General features: G+C 40.0%; 1 protein-coding gene across 2 annotated transcripts; it reads right to left on the bottom strand.

Moving 5' to 3' along the window:
* Nucleotides 1–3,521: 3,521 nt before the first annotated feature.
* On the bottom strand, nucleotides 3,522–14,636 carry LOC113010937 (myosin-7-like). Of its 2 annotated transcripts, none has more exons than XM_080293080.1 (39): nucleotides 14,539–14,636; nucleotides 14,307–14,343; nucleotides 13,701–13,909; nucleotides 13,479–13,622; nucleotides 13,234–13,390; nucleotides 13,113–13,140; nucleotides 12,918–13,026; nucleotides 12,730–12,822; nucleotides 12,564–12,627; nucleotides 12,258–12,356; nucleotides 12,070–12,173; nucleotides 11,831–11,969; nucleotides 11,311–11,429; nucleotides 11,078–11,227; nucleotides 10,806–10,976; nucleotides 10,368–10,677; nucleotides 10,134–10,210; nucleotides 9,619–9,824; nucleotides 9,393–9,516; nucleotides 9,179–9,315; nucleotides 8,598–8,853; nucleotides 8,251–8,493; nucleotides 8,000–8,176; nucleotides 7,767–7,912; nucleotides 7,586–7,676; nucleotides 7,098–7,487; nucleotides 6,870–6,996; nucleotides 6,675–6,793; nucleotides 6,398–6,594; nucleotides 6,135–6,318; nucleotides 5,895–6,060; nucleotides 5,688–5,812; nucleotides 5,272–5,580; nucleotides 4,976–5,179; nucleotides 4,591–4,887; nucleotides 4,381–4,485; nucleotides 4,182–4,277; nucleotides 3,907–4,041; nucleotides 3,522–3,648 (listed from the first exon to the last, which is right to left on the bottom strand). In XM_080293080.1, the coding sequence occupies exons 3-39, from the start codon at nucleotides 13,899–13,901 to the stop codon at nucleotides 3,628–3,630; spliced, it is 5,820 nt and encodes a 1,939-aa protein (XP_080149206.1). In that variant the 5' UTR covers nucleotides 13,902–13,909; nucleotides 14,307–14,343; nucleotides 14,539–14,636; the 3' UTR covers nucleotides 3,522–3,627. The 2 variants fall into 2 exon arrangements, with proteins under 2 accessions (XP_080149206.1, XP_026006019.2); XM_026150234.2 differs by having other exon boundaries at nucleotides 13,701–13,923; nucleotides 14,539–14,618.
* Between the last annotated feature and the right edge of the window lie 981 nt (nucleotides 14,637–15,617).

Raw genomic sequence — 15,617 nt, 5'->3', positions numbered from 1 at the left:
TTACTGTACAGTTAATGCCTATAAATATAAATACCATATACATTTTTCTATTTCTATTCTATTCTGTTTAGCAGATTAGCATTACTGTTGTTCTAATATCTGTTGTAAATCCAAGGTTTTCTTTATACACAGTAATGTGGAAAAGTTTTTGAACTACGCCTCGTTTCTTTATATTTTGCATCCAAGAAGCAGGAATTTCTTGATAATGTGTATTTTTTGTCAGAATGTTGCATGAATTTGCATGAAATTTTCTTACCCTTTCCTTCCTTCAAAGGTTTTCTTTTAATGGGAAAACCAGAGGAATGAGACAAACTCGGGAATTGCATGTCACTAAGTAAGGTGAGTTCTTGGGAGAATTGCTGTTTGGATTTTTATAAGAGGTCACAAATCAGACACTTAACTATACCAATGTAGATATGTGCATATGAGAAAGTCTTGATTATATGGTTGAATTACGCAGTGGCTAAAAGGCCAGACTACTGTCTATATCAGTGGTCATTATTATAAGTTACCCTTGTAAGTAGGACAAATTCTAAATAACATGGTCTCTTTGCAATAAAGAGCTTAAGCTAATTAGAAATCTGCTGGAAGTGCTGAGGGTGCTGTGGCGCTGTGGGGTATTGTAGGGAACCTCTATGTCTACAACTACTAATTGAAAGATAACATTTTAATTTTGTTTTTTCAATGACAATAGTGAATTTTAAGTCGCTTAGGTTCATTCGTGTCTCTAACTATAGTGTAGTTACCAAACTTTTTGTAAACAGGCATGCTGTCACACATGAAAATGGATATGGAAATTTCAGATTAATCAATTAATCCATGAAAAAGGGCGCAAGTTATCAGATGATCAGAATCAACTGACGTAATCGTGTGTATTGTGCTTATAGTTACACGATGAATTCAAAAATATCTTGGCTGTTTCATTTGCTGTTCAGAGGAGCAGGGAGCTAAACTTTATAGTGTTTGGATGCACAGGGCATGATGAGAAGTTCATCAGTGTGTGACTGCTGAGTGAAGAAACACTTTGTGCATTGTGCTCTGCTACCATACTGTCTGCCCTAGCTTTGCCTGTATCCATGATAAGCCATGTTCTGATCATCAAGATATTTTGTCAATCTTCCCATGAGCTAGGTGCCATAGTCACTTTGTGTATTTACCCAGTATTTTCTGTATTAATTTTCTCTGATGATTATCCTTTAGTATTTGACCATGATAAAACTGTATTATTGTCATCAGTGTTTTTACTACTGTATTTTACATCATTAGGACACAAAACATGCAAAAAAAAAAAAAATCCAAAACATGCACAACCAATATACATTTCAAAGAATGTATCAATTCTATATATCTCTTTCCTGGATGGGTGGTGTAGCACCTCTTACATAAAACAATGTTTTCACTAGTTAATTAGGTGGGAAAACTCAGCCACCATCCATTGTCTAGAAACAATGTATTCAAAAGACAGCATAGGTCCAGCCAGACTTTAGCCAATCTATCATGAGAAACACTGACACACAAACAAAAACCCCATAAAGCTGTTTAACATGAAGCTGCCTATTTCGACTAGTGAGGAAGTTTGATGTAATTATATAACTTTTTTCTTTTCTTTTTTTCATACAACCTTTTTTAAATCAAATCAAATCAAATCAAATCACTTTTATTGTCACATCACATGTGCAGGCACACTGGCACAGCACATGCGAGTGAAATTCTTGTGTGCGAGCCCCACAAGCAACAGAGATGTGCAAACACAACAACACAAACGAGCAAAATACAAGAATGGCCAACCTGAAACTAATAAATATATGTACAATATATAATAGTGTATGCATTTCTGGATGTGTATACTAAATATTTTCCTACGTGTGTGTGTGTGTGTGTGTGTGTGTGTGTGTGTGTGTGTGTGTGTGTGTGTGTGTACACATTTTTACAAATTAAATAGTAAAAAAATAAAATAAAAATAATAATAATAATAATAATAATAAAATATATAAAATATACAGAGTTGAATATGTGCAGAACAAGTGGCATTTATATACAGTGTGGAGTGCATAATGTTGAAGTTCCAGTAGTGGAGGTGAGGTGTCTATGACGTGTTCAGCAGTCTGATGGCCTGGTGGAAGAAGCTGTCTCTCAGTCTGCTGGTACGGGACCGGATGCTGCAGAACCTCCTTCCTGATGGAAGCAGTCTGAACAGTTTATGGCTGGGGTGACTGGAGTCCTTGATGATCCTCCCCGCTTTCCTCAGGCAGCGCTTCCTGTAGATGTCTTGGAGGGAGGGAAGCTCACCTCCAATTATCCGTTCAGAGCACCGCACTACTCGCTGGAGAGCTTTGCAGTTGTAGGCGGTGCTGTTGCCATACCAGGTGGTGATGCATCCAGTGAGGATGCTCTCAATGGCACAGTGATAGAAGGTCCTGAGGATGCGGGGGCTCATGCCGAATCTTTTCAGTCTCCTGAGAAAGAAGAGGCGCTGCTGCGCCTTCTTCACTGTTTTGTTTGTGTGTACTGACCACGTAAGATCCTCAGCCAGATGTACTCCAAGGAACCGGAAGCTGCTCACTCTCTCCACAGCAGCGCCGTTGATGGTGATGGGGGTGTGTACTTCTCTGCACCTCCGGAAGTCCACTATCAACTCCTTTGTCTTTGCGACGTTGAGGGTGAGATGGTTGTCTTGACACCAGTGGGTCAGGGCGCTGACCTCCTCCCTGTAAGCCGTCTCATCACCGTTGGTGATAAGACCCACCACTGTAGTGTCGTCCGCAAACTTCACAATGATGTTGGAGCTGTTAGTGGCTGTGCAGTCGTAGGTGTAGAGTGAGTACAGGAGACTGTTTTCACTCCTCCATTAAGAAATTAATGATTATTTATTAATTAACTTATATATGAAAGATACAACTAGTTTCACATTTTGGACAGAGAGGACAGATGGTTTGAAAGAGGAGTGAAAGAAGTCCACTGTGAACGAACATCCTTGAACAGAGACGGTGTCTGCCAGCTATAATCCAGTTTTGAGATCCCTTCCCAGACGCCTTAACGCCCACTCACATCCTGGCCCATCCTGATTAGGTAGAGGATCAATAGGGGGTCCACGACCCTCTTGGTGACACTCCCATAAGGCTTAGAATATGGGACTCTCCACCATTTGCTCTTAGAACTGAAGAAGCTTGTCAGATGAAACTTAAAGAAGTCCAGACACTTTTCTTTCCAAGCTCCTTAGAATACAGCTGGGTCATAATGTATTTTTTGTTCTGTGATCAAAAACTCTAAATCAATCTTCGAGTCTGTAGATTGTCTCACATGATATCCACTCTGCTTTTTTAATAACCATTTAATAGCCATTTTCACACGTGTGATACATTTTCTTGATTCCAAATTATTTGAGAAAAGTGTATGCAGTATCATGTTATATTCAAGCTGTACTTACATTTTACAGTTTAATTTTTTAGTTATATTTCTTATATGTTATATTAATTAATAGGACTGCCACTAATAAGCAACAAAAAAAAGTCAAGACACAGTTTCCGATGCAGATTCATTTTATTCTACTGACCAACCAACATGCATAGGGAGACACCGTTACTAATACATCCGATGTCTCAGAAACAGGGATTCAGACCATGTGTTTTACTCCTCATCATGACCTTTCTGGAAACAGAGACACAAACAAGAGAGAATGAAATATTGTTAAGTATTATTGGACATATTAATGGTTCACTTTAATGTGACAAAACTGAAAACTTTCAAGTGTTGTAGATTCAATTTTGGACATATTTGTAAAATTAACTTTTAAATATGCAGTTATATGCAAACTGTAAAATGCATCTGTGGATTCTGATGGTAAATGAAATCTTTATAAAATTCCTAAAACAGATACATGCGATGTGTCATTATACAGATACTGACCTTTGACCCTGCGTCACGGCTTTTGACACGTAGTTTGTTGACCTGAGACTCGGCAATGTCAGCTCTTTCCTCAGCTTCATCGAGCTCATGTTGAAGTTTGCGGAACTTGGTAAGATTACTGTTGGCCTGTTCCTCCTGTAGAACAGAAGCACAATATCCTTAAGATGACCTGCTGTATATTTTCTATATTTCTATATGATTAATAGGCGAGTAGAAATGATGAACAGGTGCAATGCTTTTTTAGTGTGTAAAATGTAAATGCAAAGACTACTTACAGCTTCCTCAGCAGCTTTCTTGTAGGATTTCACCTTTAGCTGCAACTTGTCCACCAGATCTTGCAGACGGGTAAGATTCTTACGATCCTCTTCTGTCTGGAAGCAAACAAGAAAAAAATTGTATTTCTCTGAGTCAAAGTAAATATGAATTTAATTTTTACTGTTTCTTCCCTCATTCTCTAAGGTGACTCAAAAATACCTGATACGTCAGCTCTTTAATCCGTCTCTCATATTTTCGTATTCCCTTGACGGCATCACTTGATTTCCTTTGTTCAACTTCAACTTCACTCTCCAATTCTCTGATCTGTTGAACAAAAAGATTACTTATAACATACTAAATATTTTCCTTGTTTGATGATTTGGTAATTTATTATATCGATTTGACTTCATTAACACGATTTTGACTTACCCTGGCCTCGAGCTTCTGAATCTGCTTCTTGCCTCCCTTCATGGCGATCTGCTCAGCTTCATCCAGGCGGTGCTGCAGGTCTTTGATGGTTTGCTCCATGTTCTTCTTCATTCGCTCCAGATGAGCGCTGGTGTCCTGCTCTTTCTTCAGCTCCTCTGCCATCATGGCAGCATCAGTGATGGCCTTCTTGGCCTTCTCCTCTGCATTCCTGCACTCCTGCACTGACTCCTCCACTTCAGTTTGAAGCTGGGATGTATCAGCCTCCAGCTTCTTCTTTTGGTTTATCAGGCTGGTGTTCTGGTGTTCAGATGAAAAATGTGATTTTTTAAATTCCTGAGTATATTTTCAATAGATAGTTTCTGTATCAAGTCTTCTCCAGTCTTACCTGTGAGTGCAGTAGCTGCACTCTCTCACTGACATCCAGCAGCTCTTGCTCTGCAAGTTTGCGGCTTCTCTCCGTTTGATCCAGAGCTGCTCTCAGCTCCTCCACTTCAGCCTGAAGAAGGTTGTTGCGTCGCTCAACAATGACAATGTTTTCCTTCATATCATCACTGGCTCGCAGAGAGTCGTCCAGCTGAAGTTGAGTATCCTTGAAGATAAAAACCCCCAAAATTTTAACTGATGTTTCACTTTGGTTTTGATTTTTGTTTCAAAGAAGTAGAACTGCTTGTTTATTCAGACCTTCAGATGGGCATGGACGGCCTTAAGTTGTTTCTGGGCCTCAGCTGCCTGCCTGTTAGCCTGGCTTAGCTGGATCTCCATCTCATTGAGGTCTCCCTCCATCTTCTTTTTCAGACGCAGGGCCTCATTCCTGCTGCGAGTCTCAGCCTCCAGAGAGCTTTGAAGAGTATCCACAGTTCGCTGGTGGTTTCTTTTCGATTGCTCCATTTCTTCATCTTTCTCAGCTAGCTTGCGCTCAATGTCAGCCTTTACTTGGTTAAACTCAAGTTGGGCTCTGAGAATCTTCCCTTCCTCATGCTCCAGTGTGGCCTGTCACAAATAGAAATTAGACACAATGACTACATAACTTGTAATGAATTAATCCTCACAACCTAAAATCTTTCAAATTTGAAAAAGGCCAGTATGCAGCAGCTTACCTCTGCTTCCTCCAGAGCTGTCTGTATCTCAGACTTCTCTTGTTCCAACTGCTTTCGAATCTTCTCAAGCTCATGAATATTCTTTCCACCTTCGCTAATTTGTTCAGTGAGGTCAGATATTTCCTCTGAGGGCATATTGTAAAAAATAAATGCCGTTATACTGTGAACAAACTGTTCATGTATGATTTTAATGGGTAATTAAGTCACCTTGTAAGTTCTTGTTCTCTCTCTTCATGGTCTCCAAATGTTCAAGAGATTCTTCATAGGAGTTCTTCAGTTTGAAGAGCTCAGTGCTCAGAGACCTGGCATCTTTCTGAGAGCTCTCCAGCTCTGTTTGAGACTCCTCGTACTTCTGTTTCCACTCTGCCAAGACCTACAAGAAAGTTTTCATTTTAGATAAAAGATTGACCTTCTGCTTCAGTGAAATAATAAGTGCCGGATGAAAACCTTGTCAAAGTTTCTTTGTTTCTTGTCCAGAGCAGCAGCAGCAGCATTAGACCTCTCTACATCCACCATGAGATCTTCAATCTCATTCTGCAGCCTGTGTTTTGTCTTCTCCAGAGAGGAACATTTAGCATTCACTGCTTCAACAGCCTCCTCAGCCTCCTGCAGACGCTGAGCCAGCTTCTTTCTAGGTGATGAAAATATGTATTTGTGGTTAAACGCTCTTTACCTTTGCTGAGTTCGTGGACTTAGTGTATTTGGCTTACTTGGCCTCTTCTAGTTCTTCGGTCCTCTGGATGGCATCAGTTTCATACTTGGTTCTCCACTGAGCCACCTCAGAGTTGGCCTTGGACATGCTACGTTGCAGTTCAGCTTTAGCCTCCTGCTCCTCCTCATACTGCTCCCTGAGCAGGTCACAGTCATGGCGAGAAGACTGCACTGCATGGGCTAATGCGTTCTTGGCCTAAAAGAAAATGTATCTTTATGCACTGGGTGTACCAATGGTCTCTACCTAATGAGGTTACACTGATGATTATTTGCTACCTTGACTTCTTCCTCCAGTTGTCTTTTCAGGTCTTCAATTTGCTGAGTGTACGACTGTTTTCCTCTCGTGAGTTGAGACACCAGAGAATCCTTTTCCTCAAGCTGCCTCAAAAGTTCACCTTATTTAAGCATAACATTCAATTCAGTACCGCACACTGGCACAACTAAAATATGCTGTTCAGGTCTAATGCATACCGTTCTCAGTTTGAAGCTTTGCTTTCTGCATGGTGAAGTCATTGATGGCACGCTGTCCCTCTTCTGATTTTGTTTTATATTCATTCATCTGGTCTTCCAGAGACCTGCACATTTTCTCCAAGTTGTTCTGTGAACAAAAAGCAGTAGATGGCCAATCATGTACACAATTATAAAATTAATGTTTGATTTGGCAATGAGAACAATCCCTAATACCTGAAAGTAACTTACCTTTGCCTTGACAATTTGTTCCATATTGGAGACCACATCATCCAGCTCCAGTCTGAGCTCACTCTTCTCCTTCTCCAGTTTCTGCTTGACTCTCTGCAGGTTGTCAATCTGCTCTCCCAGCTCAGCAACACTGTCGGCTTGTTTCTTCCTGAGTGTGGCAGTAGTGGCTTCGTGGTGCAGAGTGGCCTCTTCGAGGTCTCTGCGCAGTTTCTGGAACTCGGCCTCCCTCTTCTTGTTCATCTCAATCTGGGCAGCTGTGGCTCCTCCAGCCTCCTCCAACCTCTCACTGATCTCCTCCAGCTCTCTGGCCAGGTCAGCTCTCTGCTTCTCCACCTTGGCTCGAGCAGCTCTCTCTGCTTCTAGCTCTTCCTCCAGCTCCTCAATACGAGCCTAGATCGGAGTCAAAAGCAAACCTTGACATTTAATTTTACTCCTCCAAACCATATGTTTTTCTTTTTCTTTTTCATGGGTCTTGTTTGATTCGTTACCTGCAACTCCTTCAGTTTTTTCTGGAGCTGGGCACTCATCACCTGCTCATCCTCAACTTTACCATTCAGCTGACTGATTTCAAAATCTTTCCTTTGGATATAAAATAAAAAGGTTTCACTTGAGGCACAATCGAAAGTGTGTTTTTATTGCTTCATTGTAAACCTGCCCATCTCATCTTACTTTTTCAGCCTCTCTTCGAGCTGCTGCTTATCATTTTCTAGGTCCATGATACTTTCTTGAGCTAACTTGAGGTCTCCTTCAAGCTTCCTCTTTGCTCGCTCAAGGTCCATACGGACTTTCTTTTCTTGCTCTAAAGACCCCTCAAGCTGTGGGGGAAAATAAATATTATTACAATGGTACTGATATATTAAAATTATTATTCATTAACTACCAAAGTCAGTCTATGTTCTTACATCATCCACTTGCTGCTCCAGCTTAGTCTTGGCCTTAGTTAGAGAGTTGACTTTGTCTTCCTCACTCTGCAGGTCGTCCAGAGTTTGCTGATGAGCTTCCTGTAAAGCTTTCTTTTCCTTGGTCAGCTTGGCAATGATTTCATCCAATGCAGCCATTTCCTCAGTCAAGTTTTTTACCTATAGCCAGAATAGAGGTTCAGTTTAGTAACAGATTAATTTCACAATGACAGTCATTAATAGGTTTGTTGTACCTTGTTCTCAGTGGCATGCTTCTCCTTCTCCACTTTAGCTAGAGTTAACTCTAAGTCATCGATGTCTTTCTTCAGCTCGGAGCACTCGTCCTCCAGCTTCCTCTTCTTAGCAGTCAGTTCTGCATTCATCTCCTCCTCATCCTCCAGCCTCTCTGTCAGCTCTTTGATTTTGGCCTCCAGCTGAATTTTGCTCTTGATCAGCCCCTCACATCTTTCTTCAGCATCGCCTAGATTGTCTTGCTCCTGAAGACAAAAAGTATGACATACGCATTAAGCCGACAAACACACACAATACATGTGATGTTGATATTTGTTGTCATACTGTAAGAAACTATCCTTTAACATACAGCCTGAACTTGGAGCTGCAGGTCGTTCTTTTCTTGGAGAAGAGTGACCATTTTCTCTTCCAGTTCTTTCCTGCGGGCTTCTGATTTTGCATAAGCCTCTTTCAGTTTGGCAAACTCTTCCTTCATGTTGGCCATCTCTTTCTCAGTCTCTGCTGACTTCAGCAGAGGTTTGATCTTGAAGAACATCTTCATCCAGGGCCAATTTTTGACCCCCATGAAGGCACGGATGTTCCACTGGATCACAAGAAGAGCATCCCTGCAGACAACAGATAATCAGTGTTTGTAAAACTCCACCCACCGTTAATCCTTCATTAAAAATATGTTTTTAATATATTTAACCAAACCCTCACAACATTCTCCTATGCATGTATCTAATGACAGTTGCCGTATTTTGTGTCCATAAGTCCATGAACATATTGCATTTTGATATTTTGTTCGGTGATAAAATATGGTTCAGTGGAAAATATGTCTTGTATACTGGACAGATGATAAATTTTAATGATGCAAATCTGTTTTGACATTGTGCTGCACAACATAAACTGAGTTGGCTAACAGAATTTGACCAAGCTTTGATAAGTTACCTGCGTTCAACAATCTTCTGGAATTCAACTCTTGCCAGAAGGCCTCTTGATCGAGCTTGGATGCCAGTGATGATTAAGGCTAATCTGTCATCTCTCATCTCCTCTAGCTGGCCCAACAGCCCAGCCTTGAAAAACACCTTTTACAGCAACACATAGCAGAGTCAGTAACAGCTTGTTTCTGTTCAAAGTGTTCTATAAGTATGCAAATACTGACCTTGGTGTGTCCCAGTTTGTACTGGCTGTGGTCTAAATCTAAAGAACCCAAAAGTTTTTCAGCAGCCTTCTTGTTGTCAATGAACTGTCCCTCGGGAATGGCGTTAGGGTTCAAAATACGGTACCTTTGTTAGAAAAACAACAGATGAAAGAGTTGTTTCTTTTCAAGTACTTACTAATATGGATGGATTGATACTAATATGCATTTGTTTTAAGAGAACTTAAACCTCTGCTTGAAATCTCCATAGAGGATCCTGTTGGGGAAACCCTTTCTGCAGATCCTGATGCCTTCCAGCACACCGTTACAGCGCAGCTGGTGCATCACCAGAGGGTTCTCCATGGCCCCTGGAGTCTTGGTCTCGTTGGGGATGATGCAGCGTACAAAGTGAGGGTGAGTTGACCTCAAGTTGGTCATCAGCTTGTTCAAGTTCTCCTGAAAGTTTTTCATATGTAAATTGTTGCTATTGCTTTTGACACCAAGTACAGTAAGTACGTAAGTTTCCTTTTGGGTGTTTACAAAGTAGTTGCCATAGTCAATTTTAGTCAGATTGTTGACCTTTCTAATGCAGCTCATAAAGGGTTTGTGTCGCCTGGTTAATTTCAGTGTCTATAACTTCAAAACTGGGCAAATCAGAACAAAGTTTTGAACCTCTATCAAACTAATGAGAAATTCTTGCTGAAGTCATGATGTATAACTCGGTACAATCTCTCCTTTACATTAAAAAATAAAAACATATCTCACCCTGTGCAAAGCTGATACAGTTTGGAAGGAAGAACCTTTCTTCTTGGTTCCACCTTTGCCCTTCCCACCTTCCTGAGCTAAAAAAAAATTAATGTCGAACTTTATTGAGAGAACCAACAGATCACAACAGATTTTTAAGGCATTTCAAATCTGTAGAAAAATTGATTACAATACTGTTGTTGTTGTTGTAAATTATTATTGACTTCTAATTTTCACTATGGGATGTCAAAATACCTGAATCAGCTCCTGCATATCCGGCAAAAAGCACGCCTAAAAGCTTAAGGTTAGACTTCTGGAAAAGACCAACAACAGTCTCATTCAGAGGATCCTTGTTCTTCACCAACCAGTTGTTGATATTGTAATCAACAGTTCCAGCGTAGTGCACAAGGGAAAAATGAGCCTCTGGTTTTCCTTTGACAACTCTGGGCTTCTGGAAATTGTTAGATTTTCCCAGGTGGTTGTCATAGAGCTTAGCTTTAAAGGTGGCATCACTGGCTTTGGGGAACATGCACTCCTCTTCAAGGATGGACATGATACCCATGGGCTAAGATAAATATAATGAAGAAAAACAATTTTCATGACAAAAATGTTAACATACATTTTAGTTTTAAGAATAACATGCACAAACAGTGGGATAAAAATAGAAATTTTTTATATAGTCCAGTGTCACACCTTTTCAATCAGGTCGATACAGGCCTGCAGATCCATACCAAAATCAATGAACTCCCATTCGATGCCCTCTTTCTTGTACTCTTCCTGCTCCAGTACAAACATGTGGTGGTTGAAAAACTGTTGCAGTTTTTCATTGGTGAAGTTGATGCACATCTGCTCAAAGGTGTTGAACTGAAATGAAATGGACCACAGTATGTTCATGATTTAAAATGCATCCTTACATTAGGGACAACCATTTATAAGATTATAAGAACTTATTTTTCCAAACTCACATCAAAGATCTCAAATCCAGCAATGTCAAGCACCCCAATAAAATACTGGCGGGGCTGTTTGGTGTCCAGGGACTGGTTGATTCTCACCACCATCCACAGAAACATCTTCTCATATACTGACTTAGCCAGTGCACCGATAGCGTAGTACACCTTAGAACGGAAATATGTGATTCAAAATAAATGGTGCGTTTTCATTAAATCAAAGCCTGACAAAATTCCCTGTAACTCTGTACCTGGGCGACATTCTGTCCTTTGGTGACCCACTCGTTTCCTACTTTGACTCTTGGGTGACAGAGACCTTTGATGAGGTCAGCAGAGTTCAGGCCCATCAGATATGCAACTTTGTCAGCATCTGAGAAATAGTGACAGTGATACATTTTTTGCATATTTTATTTTGCACAGTTTAAGATGTTCTGACAAAAATAACATCATCCATTCACATTCAGTATTTTTTTTACTTTAAATTGTACTTTAACTGTTCTCCCCCAGAGCTGTCTGTTTTTCTGGTGGATAGTGGCTCTCACCATGGCTTCTTGCAGTTCCAAAGCCTAAGAAATTGATTTTTAACCCTTTGCAGACTGATAGATGTCGTCTGTTGTAGAGGGGTTTTTTTACATTGTTGTATCCTTCACTTTGTTAGGTTCCATTTAGCTTCTATTTAAGTGATTCCTTGATTCATCAGGTCTGGCATTAGTCAGGCGTCAGAGTGCCTAGTTATTTGAATATAATCTATTATGTTATAATTATATTCACCTTCAGTACCATCAGCCTCTGCCTGCTCTTCTCTCTGCTTCTGTTTAAACTTCATGTTGCCATAGTGCATGATTGCACCAGTAAGCTTGTAAATACTGTTCTTCTCTTCTTGAGTGAAGCCCAGAACATCAAAGGCTTCCTGACGAAAATCAAAAACATTAATTTTACTATTTTCTTTTTTGTTTTATTAAATGAATTTTCGACTAAAATTGCTGCAGTGAATCTGAGATTCAACTCACATCAGTGGCCATCAGCTCTTCAGAATCATTGATAGAGGCTACTGTTGTCTCTCCTTGGGAGATGAAGGCGTAGTCATAAGGGTTGTTGGTGATGAGCAGCATCTCTAAAATTAAATAGAAAATGTTTATTTCACTATGAAATGTATGATTGAGTACAAATCAAACACCTGTCCTGTACTCATCCTTACCTAGAAGTTCAGGCTTTATCTGAGACAGGATCTGGTAGAAAATGTGGTAGTCCCTCTCAGCTTTGAGCTGGAAGGTCACACGAGACTTTTCCAAAAGGTCTGAATGAGTTATTATAAATGGTATGAAAGTGTGACACACAGTAACAAATTTAATAGAGTTTTTCAAATGTTTAATTATGAAATAATACTCCAGTTTTAAACAGGCTTTGCATGGTTAAAGCACTCTTGGTTCATATTTCCAGAGGCCTCCAACCAAACAAAAATGGCTCAGAAAATGGATACATGGATTATCTTAATTTTACTTACAGGTCTCGATGTCAGCCGAGGCCAGCTTTCCTCGGTTGTCAAAATGAATACGGATGAATTTACCCTGGGAGGAAAATGTGTGTTCACTTGTATTTTTGGAATAAGAAGTAACTTCATTTATGAATGTAAACAAGTAGTCTGACATCAGCCAGATACAGACACTCACAAATCTGGAGGAGTTGTCATTCCTAATGGTTTTGGCATTGCCAAAGGCCTCTAGAGCGGGGTTAGCCTGGATGATTTGATCTTCAAGGGTTCCCTGATTTAGTTAAACAAAAAAGAACCTTGAAAAACAGCAATATTATGACTATATTTTATTTGTCGAACATTAAGAAAATCTTGTCTCGTAAGAACCTTCTTCTCTGCAGCTGAATCTTTCTTCCCACTTGGGACAGCAGCAATGCTGGCAAAGTACTGAATGACACGCTTGGTGTTGACAGTCTTTCCAGCTCCAGATTCTCCACTGAGTAGAAAAAGACATACATTTCAAGACCAAGAAGTATAACTCTTAACTGCTGAAAAAAGACCCTTGTTGGTAAAGTTACTTACGTGATAAGGATTGACTGGTTTTCTCTGTCTGTCAGCAAGAGAATATCAGAAGATCAGGGAAAATGCGACGATGTCCAAACAAAATGTCAATCAAGATGAATGCTAAAAGGGATATTTGTACCTGCCAGCATGTACTGGTAGCCATTGTCAGAGATGGAGAAGATATGAGGAGGAGCTTCAGTCCTCTTCTTTCCTCTGTAGGCAACGACCACCTCCTGATTGTAGACTGGCAGCCACTTGTAGGGATTGACAGTCACACAGAACAACCCAGAGTAGGTCTGTCATGTAAAGAGAGGGATATTAAATTTTGTTTCAGATGCGAAAATGTTATTTCACTAAAGATAACTTTCAAGTTTGGTAACTCACGTAGATCATCCACGCTGCGTAACGCTCTTTGAGGTTAAACAGCACAGCTGGTTCATGGAGGAAGGTGAACATCGCCATGTCTTCAATTTTATCAAACTTAGGCGGGTTCTGAGGGTGCACATCGCACTCCTTCACTGTGACGGTCTGCAAAAAGAAGTACCAGGTATTGCACAAAGCTAAAAACTAAAATACATTTGAATGGAACTGATATGATGAATATACCTTTCCAAATTCAGTGTCGACGGTGACTTTGTCGCCATCGCGGCTAGTGATTGTTGCTTTAACGTACTCAACTTCAGGGTCAGGAATGAAACACTGTTTTTTCATGTCAAATGGGCGAGTCTGGGCCTCCAGACGCTCCTTATCTGACTTTCTCAGGTAAGGAGCCGCCGCCCCAAACTCTTTCATGGCAGCATCCCCCATTTTTCAACCTTTAAAAAAATGTCTATTAAATGTAAATAAGCATAAGCATATATTAACCAAATTCATGTAAGACCCAGGAAAAATGCACACAAAGCAGGTTTAGTAACAGAGACAGTAAAAGAATTTCTAAAAACAACAAAAAATATTTATATTCTTGTATATCAAGCATTTCCGGTAACTTTTAGTATGCAGAAGGCTCAAATTAACGTGTTATGCAGCAGGTCTTTGCATGAGACACAACTACTAAAGGTGTTTGAGGTGTTTGGGTATTTAAGACCAGCAACCCCAAACAGACATAATTGCAACAAAAATGCCCATTCTTTTCTGACACACACATGCACCAATAGAAAAATGCATTTAAGTTAACTGATTCAGAAATTCAAGAAGTGTAGCTTTAAATTTTACCTTAGGCGTTTCACTCCACAGGAAGTAACGATTTGTGCTATTCATATGAAGCACACAGAAAGGAACCAAAGATCACATATAACATCACAAATTCATTAGACATTTGACAGCAAGGTTCACAGAAACAGGAGTCCTGTCACTCAAATCAATTGCTAACCTATTACAAAATATAGCTAGCAGCAGAAATTTTAATATAATTAAAACTTTTATACCTGCGTGGGTGTTCTCTTACCTCTGACTGTCAACCTTAAGAGAAATGACTGATCCAGTGGCTGACCAGGCTACCTCTCCATTAATAAAGGTTGTAGGTCAACCAAATATGGGAATGAATATCAGAGAAATGGCATCCAGGTTGTCTATCACAAAAAGCATTCTCCAAATTGGGTAGAGCCTGGAGCAGCTATTTGCTGCTCTCACCTTGTGAGCAACAGAGTAATGCACCCACATGGGCATGACAAAGAAGGGTGAAGGAGGAGGTGGGGGAGGCTAGGGCAGATGGTAGTCTGTCTGTCTGTCTGTCTGTCTGTCTGTCTGTCTGTCTGTCTATCTATCTATCTATCTATCTATCTATCTATCTATCTATCTATCTATCTATCTATCTATCATCGTCTGTCTAATTCTAAGTATCAGTATCTAATTAATTATTTGTAAGTAGGTTTAAAACAAATGGTAAGCCAAAACACCATGAGATAGAGATTCAGATATTTTAACCAGGGTTTCTATTTTAGGGAACAATAATTAGGCCGATTTTTTTTTCGGGATGAAAAAAAAAAGGATATTTGTTAATTAGAAGGTAGAGCCACCATGTCATAGGCTTTTGCACTCTGTCGTCTGTTCAACATATGAATACAGTAGGCTAGGATTTGTGTCACTTTAAGCATCTTGACATCTAAAGTTCAACAATAGTCTGTAAAGCAATAGGGTGTAAAATACATTTCAAGAGGAAGAATAAAGAGCAGCTGTTGTCTACAGAGAGGCAAGACAAGGCCAAGGTCGCAGCTGTGAAGTCCCTTTATTATCACTCACCACTGTTCTCAATTAGATCGACACCCTTAGTCTAACCCTGGTCACTCTGCATTCTTTACTTTTCTTTACCAACAATAGATGTGTTCAGATGCAATGCAATCCAACCCAAGTTCATGTTTCATGAAAAAAGGGAATCAAAGGGCTGTAAGTTTTGTACCAAATTAATATTAACAAAATTATAACTCCTCTATTTTACTAAAGAGCATCTGTAATATGATTCTTCTTTTAGCTTCCGTTATCTTTCTGCAGTTCAAGCAAGCATATGAATGGTTCACTGCAACTTTC

Source organism: Astatotilapia calliptera, chromosome 18 (genome assembly GCF_964374335.1).
Source record: "Astatotilapia calliptera chromosome 18, fAstCal68.1, whole genome shotgun sequence".
NCBI lineage: Eukaryota > Metazoa > Chordata > Actinopteri > Cichliformes > Cichlidae > Astatotilapia > Astatotilapia calliptera.
This window is presented reverse-complemented; position numbering and strand designations above follow the sequence as displayed.